Source organism: Sinocyclocheilus rhinocerous, unplaced genomic scaffold, assembly GCF_001515625.1.
Source record: "Sinocyclocheilus rhinocerous isolate Xijiao unplaced genomic scaffold, SAMN03320098_v1.1 scaffold1764, whole genome shotgun sequence".
NCBI lineage: Eukaryota > Metazoa > Chordata > Actinopteri > Cypriniformes > Cyprinidae > Sinocyclocheilus > Sinocyclocheilus rhinocerous.
Window position 1 is genome coordinate 315190 of NW_015642520.1, and position 17538 is coordinate 332727.

The 17538-nt window shown below is 40.6% G+C and overlaps 1 protein-coding gene across 1 annotated transcript in view; it reads right to left on the minus strand.

Moving 5' to 3' along the window:
* LOC107755968 (baculoviral IAP repeat-containing protein 6-like) overlaps window positions 1-17538 on the minus strand; it is a 110430-nt gene that overhangs the window by 37668 nt on the left and 55224 nt on the right. Inside the window, exons 58-62 of the mRNA XM_016572932.1 lie at window positions 15511-15707; window positions 15018-15318; window positions 12025-12242; window positions 9691-9855; window positions 9440-9605 (exon numbers count right to left, since the gene is read on the minus strand). Coding sequence (XP_016428418.1) covers window positions 9440-9605; window positions 9691-9855; window positions 12025-12242; window positions 15018-15318; window positions 15511-15707 — 1047 coding nt within the window. The remainder of the gene's footprint in view (window positions 1-9439; window positions 9606-9690; window positions 9856-12024; window positions 12243-15017; window positions 15319-15510; window positions 15708-17538) is intronic.

The window sequence follows — 17538 nt, forward strand, 5'->3', positions numbered from 1 at the left end:
AGAGAGAGAGAGAGGGAGAGAGCGAAGGGGAGGGACGTTGGGGACTGAGATTGTTGTCTGCGTAACGCACACGGCTCAAGGAGATGCTGTTGTAGACCTACTCTTTCTCCCTCTTTCTCTCTCTCCACCTCTCAATTTCTCTTTTCTCCTCCTTTACGGCATCGTGGACGTCAGACGTTTGGCCAGCTGGCCCTCATGTTGCCGCCAGCCCAGATATGCCTCTCCTGTGATGAGTCCACAGCATGCTGGATCTTCCCCCAGATCTCCCACACCGTAGGGTAAGACTCCCTGTTTTCTTGCTATACTTTCTGTGTTTTCCATCTTGCTTTCCATTTGTCAGTTGGTCTACCTGCTTCATTGTCCACTTCGCTGAGCTGTACGTTTGGCCCCAGGCTGCTTATTGAGGTTGATGTTCTGGTACCTAGCTGTAGGAACCTGGATGCATATGCTTCTACATGTGCTCCAGTGAATGTGGCGCCATAAACCACATGCTAAGAAATGACGGGATGAGAAAAGAGAAATTGTTTAGTGTGCGTGGCAGAGGTGAACAGCAAGTGAGAAGGTTTAAACGTACAGTAAATCATCACAGCTGCCGAGAGTCACCCTGTTGTAGCAGCTCCGCAGGGAAATATAATTTTCTGAGGGGGAAATCCATCACGGAGGTGGGGGGAGACATCCTCTTTTGTGTTCATTACGCCACACTCGCAGCTGGGCAATCAGCAGAGAGGGAAATATCACCCTCCATGCCGCTCCACCGAGCGTTTAGTCTGGCCTCTGGATGAACGCTTCTGGTGGCTGTCAGAGAACGTAAGGGGCGAATGGGCCCAAAAGAGGCTTCCACATCTTGTCAATTGTTTGTCTCATGCTGCTCTCCTGTTTCTCCACAGATAAGCACCCTGGAGACAGAGGTGGGGGGGTCAGAATGGGGACGACCACCGTCAGTATAGAGGAGGTTCGGGCGCAAGAGGGTAAAGAGGAGCGAGAGGAGTCCATCTTGGCCCTGCTGGGTATCATTGGCACTTTCTTGAACCTCTTCGTCATCGTGTTTGTTTACATCTACACTACTCTGTGAGAAGGAGGATCCACACGGGTCGAGAGCAGGTGGAGGTGAGGGACAGGGTCTGATGGAGATATGACAGAGGGGTTGACATCTCACAGAGAGGAACGTGGAAGATGACACTGGATCGCTCAGGACGGGGGGGAGTGATGCTTGCTCTTGACTTCTGAGCCCTTATGGATATATATCTCAATGCGATGGACGTCTGTTTAATGTAGATCTCTGGACCCATGGAGAGCGATTCTTGGATACGCCAGATTTGTACCCTTGCAGGAAGTGGTCATGGGCCTTACGTGTCCCCGGTGGTGGGAATTACATCGAGCACTGTCTGGCTTCAATGACAAGAACACACTTACGAATAAAGGGCCTATTGGTCAAAAACAAGAACATCATAGGGCAACTGAACGACTCCTTCCAAACTTATCCACCAATAGAATGAGTTCTGCAATAAAACGAAAAAATTGGAATTCTGAATTATTTTTCTATTAAGAACAAAAGAGAGAATGAGACACTCCGGGACCCATCTGCAGGTTCGAAAAGCTGGACCTTGTGGGAACAGGCAGTTCGGTGACATTTGGACACTTTTTCACTACAGTTCCTCCTCCTTTCTGACTGGTGGCGGGAAGATAAACAGACAAATATGAGTGTGCGTGTGTGTTTTGTCTGATTTGAGTGCCGTGTCAGACACGTTGTTTCTGTGCAAAGGAAAACGTTTTTGTATCGATACATGATTACATACTAGATGTACTGTGCGCCATATGGAATCTAATCAATAAAATGATATTCTATGGATCGGGACGTTGTGAATGGCATGCATGTGTGAGAAAAATGCTTTAGCTGTATCAGATGGTCTTGTTTCAACAAGACCAGAGTTGACCAATCATGTATGTGCTGCCCTGCACATCTTTGGGTGTGAGTCATGCATTTGGGTTTTTGAGTGTTAGTAGAGCTTAGCGAACCATAAAGACAGGCAGGTAAAATAACAAACAGTTGTGAAAAGGGAAAAAGGGAGGAGGAGGAGGTTGGGGCAGAGATGGTTACTAAGCTTCAATATTTTCATCTGTCTTTCCCAGTGGTGACGGAGGTGTTTTTAAGCCTTTTGAGTACGCAGAGGTCAGTTTCCTGTCACATGTGATAGAGAGTGGTAAAATTGGTTGATGGGAGCTTCATGCATGTGAATGTGCTCTAAACAGCCTCCAACTCACACACACACCAACCAACACCAACAAGCCTGAAAATGTGTGCATGTGATTGATTGATTTATTTTTTTTGGCAAGAAAGGGGTTGTGTTTCTGTGTGAGTGTGTTTGCCCTCTATCGGAGTGTGTTAAGATACGTCACACTGAAATGTGTTCTGAAAAATCTGCCTGCGGAAATGTTAGCAGGGCTTTACGCATAGTCTCAGGTCCCTCAATAAATTCCAAAGCCACAGGGCACTGCTGTAATAAAGGCCTGCGCTGTAAATCAGCATGTACCTGCAGGGCTTATCATCAAATACAAATCCCCACTACAACGGCTCAGTGTAAACCAGCTCTCAGACCAGAGGAAAACCTCTCTACCTGCACTCAGATCAGTATGAACACTTTACACCAGCTCTCAGATTAGTTTAAACCCTCTAAACCAGTTCTTAGATCATGTTTGCATATACTTTAAAAGTTCATTTTCAGTCAATAATTAGCCTTTTTGTCATATAAACGGCTGACTGAAATTGTACCATTCTGTTTTTCATATTAATCAGAATACAACTGCCTTTTGCACCAAAAGATTGAGGTGACATGTATTTACCTCTTTAAATATTCAGTTATGCATTGGACAAGGGGATAAAGACTGTAGCAAGACCACAAAAAACCTGCTGTTGCTTAATTATAAATGTAGGCTACATGTAAACATACTTACAGAAGAGCAAACAGTCTATACCAAGCCAAAAATCTGTGTAAACCCTCTCTCGAAAAGCTGGACCTTGTGGGAACAGGCAGTTTGGTGACATTTGGACACTTTTTCACTTCAGTTCCTCCTCCTTTCTGACTGGTGGTGGGAAGATAAACAGTCAAATATGAGTGTGTGTGTTTTCTGTCTGATTTGAGTGCGGTGTCAGACACGTTGTTTCTGTGCAAAGGAAAACGCTTTTGTATTGATTGATACATGATTACATACTAAATGTATTGTGCCATAGGGAATCTAATCAATAAAATTATATTCTATGGATCGGGATGTTGTGAATGATGTACATGTGTGGGAAAAAAATGCTTTAGCTTGTTTCAAGAAGACCAGAGTTGACCAATCACGTATGTGCTGCCCTGCACGTCAATGGGTGTGAGTCATGCATTTGGGGTTTTGAGTGTTAGTAGAGCTCAGCGCACCGTAAAGACAGGCAGGTAAAATAACATACACTTGTGAAAAGGGAAAAAGCGAGGAGGAGGTTGAGGGAGAGATGGTTACTAAGCTTCGCTATTTTCATCTGTTTGTCCCAGCGGTGATAGAGGTGTTTTTAAGCCCTTTGAGAACGCAGAGGTCAGTTTCCTGTCACATGTGATAAAGAGTGGTAGAAATGGTTGATGGGAGCTTCATGCATGAGAATGAGGCTTCAGAATGTGCTCAAACAGCCTCCAACTCACACACATCAACCAATCTAAGCACGCTTGAAAATGTGTGCATGTGATTGATTTTTCCCCCCAAGAAAAGGGTTGTGTTTCTGTGTGAGTGTGTTTGCCCTCCATATGAGTGTGTTGCGATACGTCACACTGAAATGTGCTCAGAAAAATCTGCCTGCGTAAATGTTAGCAGGGCTTTACGCTTAGTCTCAGGTCCCTCAATAAATTCCAAAGCCACAGGGCACTGCTGTAATAAAGGCCTGTGCTGTAAATCAGCATGCACCTGCAGGCCTTATCATCAAATACAAATCACCACAACGGCTTTGTGTAAACCAGCTCTCAGACCAGAGTAAAACCACTTTACCTGCACTCAGATCAGTGTGAACCCTATACACCAGCTCTCAGATTAGTGTTAAGCCTCTAAACCAGTTCTTAGGTCAGGAAGTATGTTTTCATGCAATCTAAAAGTTCATTTTCAGTTTGACTAAAACAATAATTGGCCTCTTTAAAAATGTTACATAAACGACTGACTGAAACCATATCTTTTTTTTTTTTTAAAGTCTAACAAACCTTGATATTATGATTGTTGCTATTTTTCTCCAGGATGCACACACATTAATTAGACTACAAGGCAATAAGCAATTGAGGTTAGGGCTGCACGATAAATCGCATGCGATATTTAACGCGCATCTTATCAGTAAAGCCGGTTCTGTAATCAGCGGTAAATCTCCATCACGTGCGGGCTTTCACATTGAGCAGCATTAACTACACAGAGCCGTTGTTCACTGATGAGCTGCGCAAAACCACGTTCATATTCGCGCGATTTTTTGCGCAGCTCGTCTGTGAACAAAGGCTCTGTGTAGTTAATGCTGCTCAATGTGAAAGCACGCACGTGATGGAGATTTACCGCTGATTACAGAACCGGTTTTCTGACAAGACGCGCGTTAAATATCGCATGCGATTTATCGTGCAGCCCTAATTGAGGTGATGCATATTTACCCCTTCAAATATTCAATTCAACATTGGACAGAGGGATAAAGACATGTAGCTTGACTACAAAAAACCTGCTGTCGCTCAATTATAACTGTATGTGTAAACGTACTTAGAAAAGAGTAAACCCTCTATACCAAAACTAAAATCAGCGTAAAACCTTTCTCAAGATTAAATTAAACCCTCTACACCTGCAAGAAGCACCCAGTAGAGCCACTTTTGCCAATCCTAAGAGCTTCACCAAACCTCAGAATAATAGAAATAACGCACTTCCAGCATTTTGATGGACATGGCCTCCTGACACACACGTATGAATAAGGAACTTATGATTCAGTTCAGATACAGCTTGCAGGCATAATGCAGGGGGATATGCGTTTCCTGGGGTCAACAGTCCTGTGTAAGCCACCCACGTGATTTTTTCACGTGACACGGTGATCAAAGACATGAATCACAACTGCTTTATTCGCATATCCACTCTTCGCAGGCCAATATATCAACACAGAGACACACAGACTAAAGACAAAGCATTGCCTTTACCACCTTTTGTACAGGAGCTCTGTTCCAAACCTGCTTCTCTTCCTACATAGGCAGCATCCTAGCCATCATGAAGCTTCTTAAGTGACTGATTTGGAACACTCTACATAGGCTACAAATGATAACTTTGGAGACAACAGAGACTGACAATATAAAGTTGCTGAGCTAAGACCGTGATATTCTAATAAGGATAAAATTACACAACTCGCACAATACTGATCAACAGCTCTCGTCTCGTCCGGCATCTTGAATTAAATTCGGGGTGCATCTCAATGCATTCTGGGATTGCCTTCTCTGCAAAGGATGTAATCAACAGCTCCTTTGAATTCAGCTAAAACGAGGTGGCATAATTAAAGTCCCTACCTTTTTCAAACGTCTTAACTTCAAAAGCACAGCAATGATGCCTTAAAATGTCTCCGTAGGCAGACCACTAGATAAATAAAAGAGATGGAGTGAACAGGGAGCCATATTGAGGGGGTGAAAGAAGAGAGGAACGAGAGAACACTGTGATAATTTCTATGTACACTCAGGGAAAAGACTCTAGCACCTCAAAAACCTGCCCTACTCAGCACTGTTTCAAACACACGCGAACATGAGCCTTACAGCATATGTCAGGGGTGCCGTGCGTAGGCGAGTGTGATATCCCTGTAATGAAAACAGCTTTCAAGGGACTATGAAGTAAACGGAAATAAACAACACAGAGCAACTGCATGTCCTACAGACCTGAATTAACACATATGCTTGAACTTTGTACACAAAAATAATGATAAATGATGATTTTCTTGTTTTATTTATCAGTTAGCTAGCATTCTAAATGAATGGATATGACTAAACAACAAATCAATTGTTTAAAAAAACAACTTGAGGATCCATACAATGAAAGTCAATCAGGTCAAATCAGAAAGTCAACTAGAACTGTTAGATGCTAGAAAAGGTAATGTTTTTCAAGAATCTTTGATGAATAAAAAAACGATCAAAAGAACAGCATTTATTTAAAACAGGAATCCTCTGTAACATAATAAATGTCACTTTCAATCAATTTAATGCATTCTTGCTGAATAAAAGTATTAATTTCTTTAAAAAATATCACCTTTCAATATTGCCTTCATAGTTGAGAGAGAGCAAATTCGGCACCTTTTTCTCTTCTGACTACTGTAAGATGCATTTTCTTAAATAGTTCACGTTGGCATTTTTTTGTTGTTTAGTTCCAAACCGAAGTGTAAAAGGCCCATTTCACACAATTACAACACTCTCTGCCCGCCCCCCCCCCTTCAAAATCTTCACATAAATCATAATTATTGAATTTTTCAAACCGAAAAGCAATGCAAAAAAGAATTCCTGCAATATTCATCAACAGTATTGCCATTAGATTACCAGAAGGTTACGTAAAAATATGCCTAAGAGGTGATGGAGTCGAGAGAAGCAACGGGTTTGATGACCCCTCTGGGGGGAGAGAAAGGAAGGAGTATAACAATCTTTGAGAGAAGGTATTAAATGAACGTGCCGGATAGGGAGCGAGAGACGATGAGAGTTTGGACAGACTGCTAGAACCTGTATGAGCCAGAACAGACCTCACTTCCTGAATGAAAATAAGTGCTTGTGGCTGTCCATATACACAAAGTGCTCTACACTGTAATCTTGTACTCTTTGTTATTTGCCCCTTGGCTGTTTCTTAATGCTTTTTGGAAGCAGTAGTCCATCTCTTCTCATCTCCTCTCCCTCGTGTTCATCAGGTGGATCGGGCGTTATTACAGCAGGGCTGTTCGGAGACGCTTATTTCCTGTTTCACTACCACAGAGACATCTAAGGATCTCAGGGCTCAAAACACACACTCCTTAACATGGTGTGTGTTTCTCTCAATCTTTTATTGGCTCAGTTGTTCATGAGATTGACCAACTGCTGCTCCCCCTGCTGGTTGAGTGTGTTTAGAGAGAATGTTTGTGTGTGTGTGTGTGTATGTTGTTCTCGTTGATTTGAGTCACACACACACACCATGCCAATGTAGGGTTGAAACCTCCAGCTGATATCTAGAGCTAATTACTACACTCATCGTTTTATCTGCGCTTATTTAATTAAGCCGGAGAGAAATAAACACTCACAGCGCACACACACACACTGCAGGTACAACACAAACAAACACCACTGTCTGGTTCCGTAAATCAACAAAGCAGTGTTTGTTCAAGGCTATTAAAACAAAGGAAATACTGAGTTTGATTAGTTCATATTAATTGAGATACTACAGGCAATATTTTGACTTTTGAAAATTCTTAAACCACAAATTCAAAAAGAAAAAAAAATTCAATTTTTTTTTTTAAATAGATACAAAACAACCATAAAAGTTTTTTAATGGTGGTCAGTAGGACCAGTGTTCAATACTCAAGGTCTTATGAAGTCATACAATAACTTCAAGGCTGGAATACACTGCACAATTTTTAAAACCTGCACAGATTTTAAAACACCAGGCATCATATACTTGTGACTTTGCTAATGGTTGCAGAGAAAAACTGGGCATCATGCAGTAAATGATTGAGGATCACACACTAACAGATTTTTAAAGTCATTCCAAACACAATACACTTCCACAGAAACATCTGAAACATGACAAATGAAAACAATGTGAGCTCAAAATATCAAAATGTTTGATGTCCTCTGCTGGATAAAATAAAAGTCTGAAGCTAAAAAAAATTGTGCCCATTATACACTATGCAATTTTCTATGAAATCTGTCAACTCCGACTGCTTAAAATCTGCAGACCAGGGCCCTCATTTATCAACAGTGCGTAGAAAAGGTTCTATATTTTGTCCTACGAATGAAATTTAGAATGTGCCTAAGTACAAGAAAATCCGTATTTATCAAACGTGCGCACGCAGTTCTTACGCACATGAGTAAGCAATCATTGTTGATAAATCCCACATGTGCGTAAGTACCATGCTCGTTCACGTTCACGGTCATTTGCATTCGGAAACGCCTCCAATGAACCATATATGGTGACAACACCTCCCTTTATAAATCACGTGAATGTATGTGTCCTCACCGAAATCATGGGTAAGAAAGCTGTACTGACTGAGAAGCCGTTCTGTGCTCTCACTCTCAGCGCGGTCTTTGAAAACGTGTTCTCTGCAGAGCGCATTTTTTGCCAAGTTTTCAAATAACGCAAGATAAGCCATTGCACAGTCTGAGACAAACATTTGTCACAGCTGTCCTCTATAGGGTTTGACAGCAGTTACACAACTTGTCTGTTTAAAACTAGACAAATGATAAATGGAATGTTTTATAATTAAAGGAAACACAGGACATATGTGGATTGCTTAATGCATACTGTGACACACTTAAATGCTTTTTATGTGTAGTGTCGCTATTCTACCACTAGATTCTCTGCGCAAGCATGCTCAGAGGTGTGCTTATATTTACACACATTTCTACGCTTAAGTTGGTAGATCCCACACTTTGCGTGAAACTGTTCTTACGCACTCATTACGCACACATCTGTGCGTACGCACTGTTGATAAATGAGAGCCCAGGTCTGAATTTGAACAAATAGCACAGACTCTTCGAGACTGGAAATCGAGACAAAAGCCGTGTAGTGTATTCCAGCCTTTAACGTGATAAACAGGCTGTTATGCACTAATATTCCTCCCCTCCATTCGGCTGTTAACTGTGCTACTGGATCGAGTCAGTGAGTTGAACTTCAGAACCTAATCAGTCTGATTTATGAAAGAATCATTCACACAGTTTTGTGAACTGGATCAAAAGATTCATTGAACAGATTTGATTTAAAAGACTGATTTGGTCAGGAATCGAACATTGCAGAAACATGCAAAGTAAAGTGACTGAGCGAAGCACATTTCAGTCTGTTTCTCAGACAAAGCTATCATATGGCTTTAGAACTCTTGGAATATAGTATATAGAGTCATGTGAACTACTTCAATGATACTTTGATTGTGCTTTTTGTTATTCTTATTCAGTTTCTTTATGTAGCATAAGAATTCCTCCAAAACACAGGACTGGAACAACATTGGAATGAGCAAATGGGTGAACTATCCCTTTAATGCCTGAGAACAAAAACATGGTTGACAAAGGCAAAGAGAGATAGAGAGACCACTCAGAAGAGACAGGGGCTCCACCTGCTGTCTCCATACACAATGAGGCACAGGGTAGAACGTATGATGATACACCGCATCATCATTAACCACCTTAAAAGTTGTGTTCATTTTCATTTTGCAAACAGTAAAGCACAGAGCACATCCCACGTGTGCCACGTGTCCTACCTGAGTCATTGCGTAAGTATGAAGACATGGCAGGGATGAGACAGGACTGGCTGAGCAGTTCCTGCAGGACAGATGGCAACAGTGAGCTGCTGTGACCTCTGACCTCTCCTGAGAGGGTCTCACCAGATCCTATGCAGCCTGATGGGTTGATATAGCTCGCCAAAACCTGTCAGAGACACAGTATGTACCCTCACATATCCAAGCAGGTGTAAAATCTAAATCTCACTTGCATTACTTCCATGCACACACACCTGTAAGAGGCAGGTAACGTGTTCCTCCTCCAGACGTTGTTTGGTCAGAGCCTGCTCGACATCCCAGCCTGACGCAGTGGAGCCTGTCCCAAAGCCTGTTCCTTTGGCCCAGTACAGCTGCTGTTCCTCTGTGGTACCACCGACATGCCCGCTGGAGACCTGCGGCTGCAGCACAAACACAAACTCAACTGTAGGTATCACAGTTGATCTTTTAACCCTTTTTCTCTCATCCTCTCAGGTCATTCATCAAAACAGTCACAATTTAGTAGTACATGAAAACTGAAAGTCTCTGACATCAATAGGTTTGCTCTACTGTACTCTAACATGTTAATGAACTCTGATTGGCTAACATCTTAGCCAATCATTCATCATTCTTCAAGTCTCCTATGCTCACCAAGGCTGCATTTATTTGATCAAAATGTAAGGAAAAATTGTAAAATTGTGATATAATATTACAAATTTAAAACAACAGTTTTCTGTTTTAATATATTTTAAAGCTGAATTTTCAACAGCCATTATTGCAAGCTTCCGTATCACATGATCTTTCAGAAATCATTCCAATATGCTGATTTGATTGATTATTATCAGTGTTGAAAACAGCTGTGCTGCTTAATATTTTTGTGGACATCATTAACATTATAAATGTATTTACTGTCAATTTTGATCAATGTAAAACATCCTTGCTGAATAAAAATATTAATTTCTTTCTTTCAAAAAAAAAAAGAGAGATTGAAAGACAGGACAGGAGGATGCATTTCCAAGTCCTTCTCTTCCACACACACTTTGTCACTCTGGTTTTTGACATTGATTGTTCCAGACGTGACACCCTGCTGAAATTTACTGCTTGCTCTAAAGACTGACAGCATGTCACAACATTATGAGGGGAAACAATGAGGTCAGAAGCTGTGCATCAAATGAATAACAAGCTAGTATCACGGTAAAAAGAAGAGTGGTGCATTTCCTATAATGCAACACTCCAATAACCAGTTGACATTCCATAGTGTGTACTTTACTTTGGATCACATGATATTATTGGAGGTAGCGTGGAGGAAAATAGAGAAATGGTTGCATGCTGGACTCAAACCAGCTTGAGTATCACAAACATTCATTCTTTGACTGTGCAAAGATCTTTAGTGAAAATACTGAAGGAGGGATAAATAGGAGAGTGAAAGAAAGAGCAGAATAAATATGCGTTGACTGCAGTGCTCTTCTTTGGCTGAGAGTGAGCAGGTTTAATATTTGCTCTGCCAATACTTCTGCCGCCCCAAGGACGCCCATTATGATTCTGACAGGCCACTGGCCACTGTTCAAATCCTCAGCCCTGAACCCACTCCTCACCAAACGATAAATTCACACACACACCGCCCTGCACAGAGTATCATTTATACCCTTTTTTTCTCTTAAAAACTGGAATTTAAAAAATTGATTTTAATAAAACCTGTCTGAGGGCTGAATATTGATTTTTATGAAAAAGTCATTTGCTTTAGTATTGGAGGTCTGATGATGATGGTCGTTTTTTTCATTATTTTCTCATTATGATTGCGCTGGAGTTGTCCTTTGTGAAGACACTTTCATTTCAGCCGTGTGAAACTCCTCATAATCACGTAATGACTAAAAGAGCTGTCCAACTCCTCTCTATACCTTCTGTTTTAATAGGATTACAGTACACCTGAGTGAGTGGTTGTTCTCTCCCTCTCTCACACACACACCTCTCCTCATTAAGTCAAGGGCTCTGAATAAAGAGCCCTTCAGCAGTCTGTAAAGAGTGGCTACTACAGTCATCAATAAAATGACATGTCTGAGTCTGAGAAACATCTCCATTAAGGTCTTTACAGGAGTGTCTTTTCCTTCCCCTGCACACACACTCACAAATTATCTGAACACAGCAGTTAAGTACCATTTTTTATCATTATATTTTACCCCGAAGTCCACTTATAATTTTAATCTGAATCACTGAAACTGAGATTGTGAATGAATTATTCACGCCGGTTCTGTGAACTGAATCAATGAAAATATTTAACTCAAAAGAACGATTAATTCACAAATCAGGCATTACTATTTCTCTCGTGAAGTTTAAGAGGAAGATTGTATGCATGAAACTACTTAATTGCTTTCTGTTCCTGACACAAGGAGGAATAAAAGTCATATAGAATTTAAATTTTGGTTGAACCATGCTAAACTCTGTGTACCAGTACAGTTCAGTCAGTCTTTAGTTTGCTGAAAGCTGAAAGCTTTGACATGTAAATATGTGTGGTTACATTCTAATGTTCTAATGGTTGACAAAGATTTTTGTGGACCGAATGGCATATAAAGGGTGTGTGGGTTAACACTGACCTCACTGGAGTTGGCACTGCCGCTGGGCACTCTGGGAGCATGATGACTGAGGGCAGATAGGCAGGCCAGGATGAGGTGGATGGCACCGATCTCAAGAGCCATACGCCTCAACAGCAGCCCGTCATCCGTAGTGAGGGGAGTCGAGCTGAACAAGGACCGGAGCACGTGGAAGGGCAACGTGGGTAGAACGTTAGCAGAGGGAGACTGCAGGATGTGACCTTGAGGAAGATAGATAGATGGAGAGAATGAGAAGTCATTTCTAGATGAGAAAAACCTACCTTCAACAATCAAAATATCATTTTCTCTAGCACTCCATAACAAACTTAACCAGTCTACCAATACATCAAGCAATCAGTTGACCAATCAACAGTCCAGACTGACAGAAATACACAGTTGGCAGTCAATGGAGGCTCAATTAAACCAATCGATGAAGCAACCGCGCAGTAATCCAATCAATGCTTCCCGTAAAGCAAATGCAGAGTTGTGTGTATCTGCCTGTAGGGTGTTTATGTATAACAGCCATTACAGAAGTTTGATTCTCAGCTGAGGGTTTGTGTGGACATGTGAGAGTCTCTCTGAACTAGTATCGGTGGTTATGCTAGGGTTTTAGATGGATCATAGAGTATCAGATCTCCATATATGCAGTAGCTCTATTTAAAACTCTAATGAGCTGCTTCACTGAAATGCCCTTCATGGTTAGCACGCTAGTTAAAGGTCAATCACAAGAACCACACCAAAAGAGTTTCCTCATCTGAGGTGCTGAAGAGACTATGCAAACACTCAAATGGTAGATTCCATTAAAGTCCCATGTTAAAGCTGCAGTCGGTAACTTTTTTTGGTTAAAAATGATCCAAAATCAATATTTGAGCAAATACATAACCAGCCAGTGTTCAAAACTATCGCCTTACTTTAGCCTGTTTCACAACGGTTAGCTTATAATAATGTTTTCTAATTTGAGTGGTACGGGTAGGTTTTTGCGGGAAATTCAAGCATGCCGCTGTGTCATTACGTCACGTCTGTAAACAAAGAAGTTGTCCCGGCTACTAGGCTATCGCATGTGAGGATCCTGCAGGTGGTGGATCGTTTATAACCTTTTCTCACAGCAGCTGGAATAATTAAATTTATCATTTTGATGGCGGATTGTAATCCAGAAAGGATTATGCGTTTATGAAACACATGTGAATGAAATTTAATTATATTCCAGTTTTAAATGTGCTGAATACCGGCACAAGTCTATTTGGGTCATATATTTCAAGACGTAGGCTAGAATCTGTGATTGCGAAGTACAGTAAATATCCACACCGGTGCGGTGACTGACTGCCACACACATACTCCTCAAAATATTACATTCATCCGCGCTGGAGCCGAGCCGGAGCACAACCCACGCAAAGAAGATAATTCCGCAAACAGCTGCAATTGCAGGTTTTTAAACAGAGATGATGACAGAGGCAAAACTTACGGACTGCAGCTTTAACACAGTGTTTCCCACAGACTTACACTATGTGTGGCGGCACTTCCCCTGAGGGAAATACAGGCTATATATAAAACAGCAGATGGGCTTATTGAAAATGCACATTCATTCTCTGCCAGCAGGAGTGGCTTTAGGAGTGGCAGAAATAGCGGTTTCCCCAAGTAACGGCTGTAAACAAAGCAGCGCTCCGCTCATAAACGCTACTTTATCAGTCATTATAGGAAAGATTAAATTAAAATGACATTGAAACTTTTCAAACTTGACAGTCAGTTCCCTTCAAAGATACATTCTTACACACCCGCGCCACGTTTTGAATTTGAAACGTGCAGGGCTCATGTTTATTCAACAAAATCAAAGCATTTAGAAAAAATCTATTTGTGGCGGTCAGTATTGATATTGTGGCGGGCCGCCACAAATAAATCAATGTATGGGAAACACTGTAACATGTTGCTAAGCTAATAAATAATAGCAAACATAGTATGTGAAATTGTTAATTCACATGAATACTTTTCAGTATTGAATAAAATGTTTTTATAAGACATTACTAATTTTCCATTTTGGATGAAAAAGTTTTGCAATGCATTCTGGGATTGCCTTACCGACAAAGCACACATGCAATACTGCCTGATTTGGGCCAAAAGTCACCTAATAAATAATTCTAATAAAGTGTAATTTTGCTACCTACTGTTTGGAATTTTCCCAAAGTGGGCAGCTCAATAAGGTTTAGGACAGGGATGGAATCATCCAAGTGAATGGATATAATACTGTTCAAAAGTTTGAAGTCAATCTTTTTTTTTTTTTTGAAAAAAGAAATTAATACTTTTATTCAGCAAGGATACATTAAACTGATCAAATGTGTCAATTAAGACATTTATAATGTTACAGATGTTTTTTATTTCAAATAAATGCTGTTCTTTTGAACTTTCAATTCATCAAAGCAATCATGGTTTCCACAAAAATATTAAGCAGATTTCAACACTGATAATTATAAGAACTGTTTCTTGAGCACCAAATGAGCATATTAGAATGATTTCTGAAGGATCATGTGACACTGAAGACTGGAGTAATGGCTGCTGAAAATTCAACTTTGCCACCACCACAGGAATAAATATATTTTAAAATATATTCAAATAGAAAACAGTAATTATAAATTGCTATAATATTTAAAAATATTACTGAATTGTATTGTTTTTTTTTTATCAAATAAATAGCCTGTTTAATATGAGAGGTGAGTCTGAAGGGTCTCTTGAGACAGTGACTTAAGCGGATGATGGCGGACACATATGCAGGGGTTGCTGATGAGGTAATCAAAAAACAGTGTTCCACATCAGTCTGCTCTGTTTCAATCAATAATCTCTCTCTCTCACGCACACACGGCTAATGGATATATGAACAACACACAGTGATTAAGAAATAGCCGTCTATTGCCAAAAAACCTGGATTCACTTAATATTAACAAAATTGATTACTAAACTGTAAACAAATTCAGAAGTAGTGCTTCTTGTACTTGAGCGATACTTACTTCCTTCTCCATCATCTGTGACACCCAGCACTAGTCTGAGCAGACACTGCGCGTGCTTCCTCTCTTTCAGTAGAACCTCAGCATATCCTGGCAGCCGCAGAAACAGGCCAAATGCCGCCAGTGAATGGGCAGGGATGGGCGACATGGTCTGAACGGAGGATTTGATGGGCGGAGGCTCGGCTGCGATGGTCTCGGGTGCCTCGTAAACGAGCTCCCCGGACTGCTCTATGGTGACCCACTCAAACTGATCGCTGTCCTTTGGCTTCTCCTGTGTGGTGGATGACACCACTGGGGCACTGACCTGCACAGAACGATCCGGACAAACAGACTCAGAGGGCACGCAAATGAACAGAAATGCTGACATAACCTGAGTTCATAGTCACCGAACAAGCACGTAAGGGCTTATGAAGCAGAAATGGAGTGAAACTACAAAAAATTACCTATGCGGTAGAATTTGATTTTGTACAGAGAGCCAGCTTGCAGATATACTGACCTGCTGGATAACGTCGGGGTACAGCATGGGAAGTCTCTCTGCGATGAGCGCCAAGCCGCCCATTCCTGCAAAAACCTGCAAGGGGGACTGGATAGGGCTGGTCTCCAGGAGGGTGTCATCTACTGCAGCATCCAAACCTTCGTCACCCGGGGTCATTGGCTCATCGTCTGGACAGCCGCTTAGCATCTCACAGTGATCTACAGGAAAAGAGCAGAAAGGAGACGCATCATTCAAGCTATCGTCAATAAAATCTTAATGTCTAGCTGTAAATAAAGTGGTCTCAATTGTTCACATCATAAACCATGATGTCCAACAAGCAGTACTGCACAAGAACTCATATCTGTTCTCATAAATCAGATTATTCCTGTAAATCAGGTTTTTCCTTTACTGAGATTGAAGATCGATGCGAGAGAATGAAGAGAAAGTCACAGGATATATTGTCTGTTAATGTTTGTGAATGTACAGTCAGAATAGAAATGAAAAAAGCACTCAAACCCAAACCTGCTTTACAGAGTTTACAGCCGATGTCTCAATTTAAGAAAATTTAATTTCTTTATAGAGACCTAAATACAGCTGACAATAAAACGGAAATAGTCGAATGCATAAAAACTCCTGTTACCATTCTTAGTAAACATCAAATGCTACATAATTCTTTAAAAAGCTTTGGGGAATTTTTTTAAAATGAATTAATAATTTTTATTCTTGAGCACTGAATCATCATATTAAAATAATTAATGAAGGGTCATGTGACACTGAAGACCGAAGCAATGGCTGCTGAAAATTCAACTTTACCATCACAGGAATAAATTACTATTTTTAAATTGATTTATTAAAATACAGAACAGTTCTCTTAAACTAATGTTTCACAATAATATTGTTTTACTGCATTTATTATCAAATAAATGCAGCCTTGGTGACCATAAGAGGCTTCTTTCAAAAACATTAAAAAAATGTATAGTGCATATTGATATATTGTGATTCTTTTTTTCAACAATATTGCATCAAAACTTTAGGTCACTGTATCAATATTCTTGTGTACATTTATATAATTCCATACAGTTAGATTTATAAAGAAGTAGGTAGTGTAAATAAGCATTTCTCTGTGAGGTCACAGTCACTTGAGAACCACACAAGACGGGTCAACTCGCTGAGTCACTGTCCACCAACTATTAGTCAAGATTTATTAGCTTATCTAGTTGTAGGCTTCCCAAACTTTTTGACCAATGACTTTTCCATGACCTTTCCAATCATGCAGGATTACTGGATAATTTTAAAAAATGACTTGCTAATAAATCAATGGAATGATTTACTGGATTCATTGAAAAGCACTGCCTCAGAAGAGAATTCACTCAGAAACCAGTGATCACTATGACCTTTGAACAAGTTTAACTTTATCTGAGACCAATTTCTAGCCTATGAACCTAAAAAAAAAATTGTACATCCACTATAGTAAAATGTATTACTTTCTATGATTTTTCAGCCCTGAAAAAAAAAATCTTTCAAATTTAAGTATCGTTTTAGCTGTATTTGCAGAGGTGGTGCTTTCCAGAGGATTAATTTAGAGATGCAGCTTCCTAGAGAGGATGTTAATCTGCTCAGTCCTGTCTCTATGAAGGCCAACAACAGAGTAAGTGTGAGACTGAGAAAGAACAAGTATTTACAGACTACTCATGGATTTAAGCTCTGGGGACAGTAAAAGCCTTTTTTATTATTTTAAACTGTTGTTATTTCAGTTGGTTGGTTCTGAATCAAGAGATCTTTGTGTCTTTGATGTTGAGATCAGTGCAAGGAAACAGCAGACGGAAGCCAAAAACTCTTGCTGGAGAGATGAACAAAGAAGCTGTGAAATACCCTAACACCACAATCGCTATAGGGAAGTCAGTAGGACGTATTTGATCTTAGTTTCGTAACACCTGAAAGTCTCAGAAAACCTACTTTTTCGCAAGTCTGGTGTCTGTGTCCAGGAACAAGCTCATTGCCAACAGGTTGATGGCACATCCCAGTAACAAGCGGCAATGGTTCAGAACA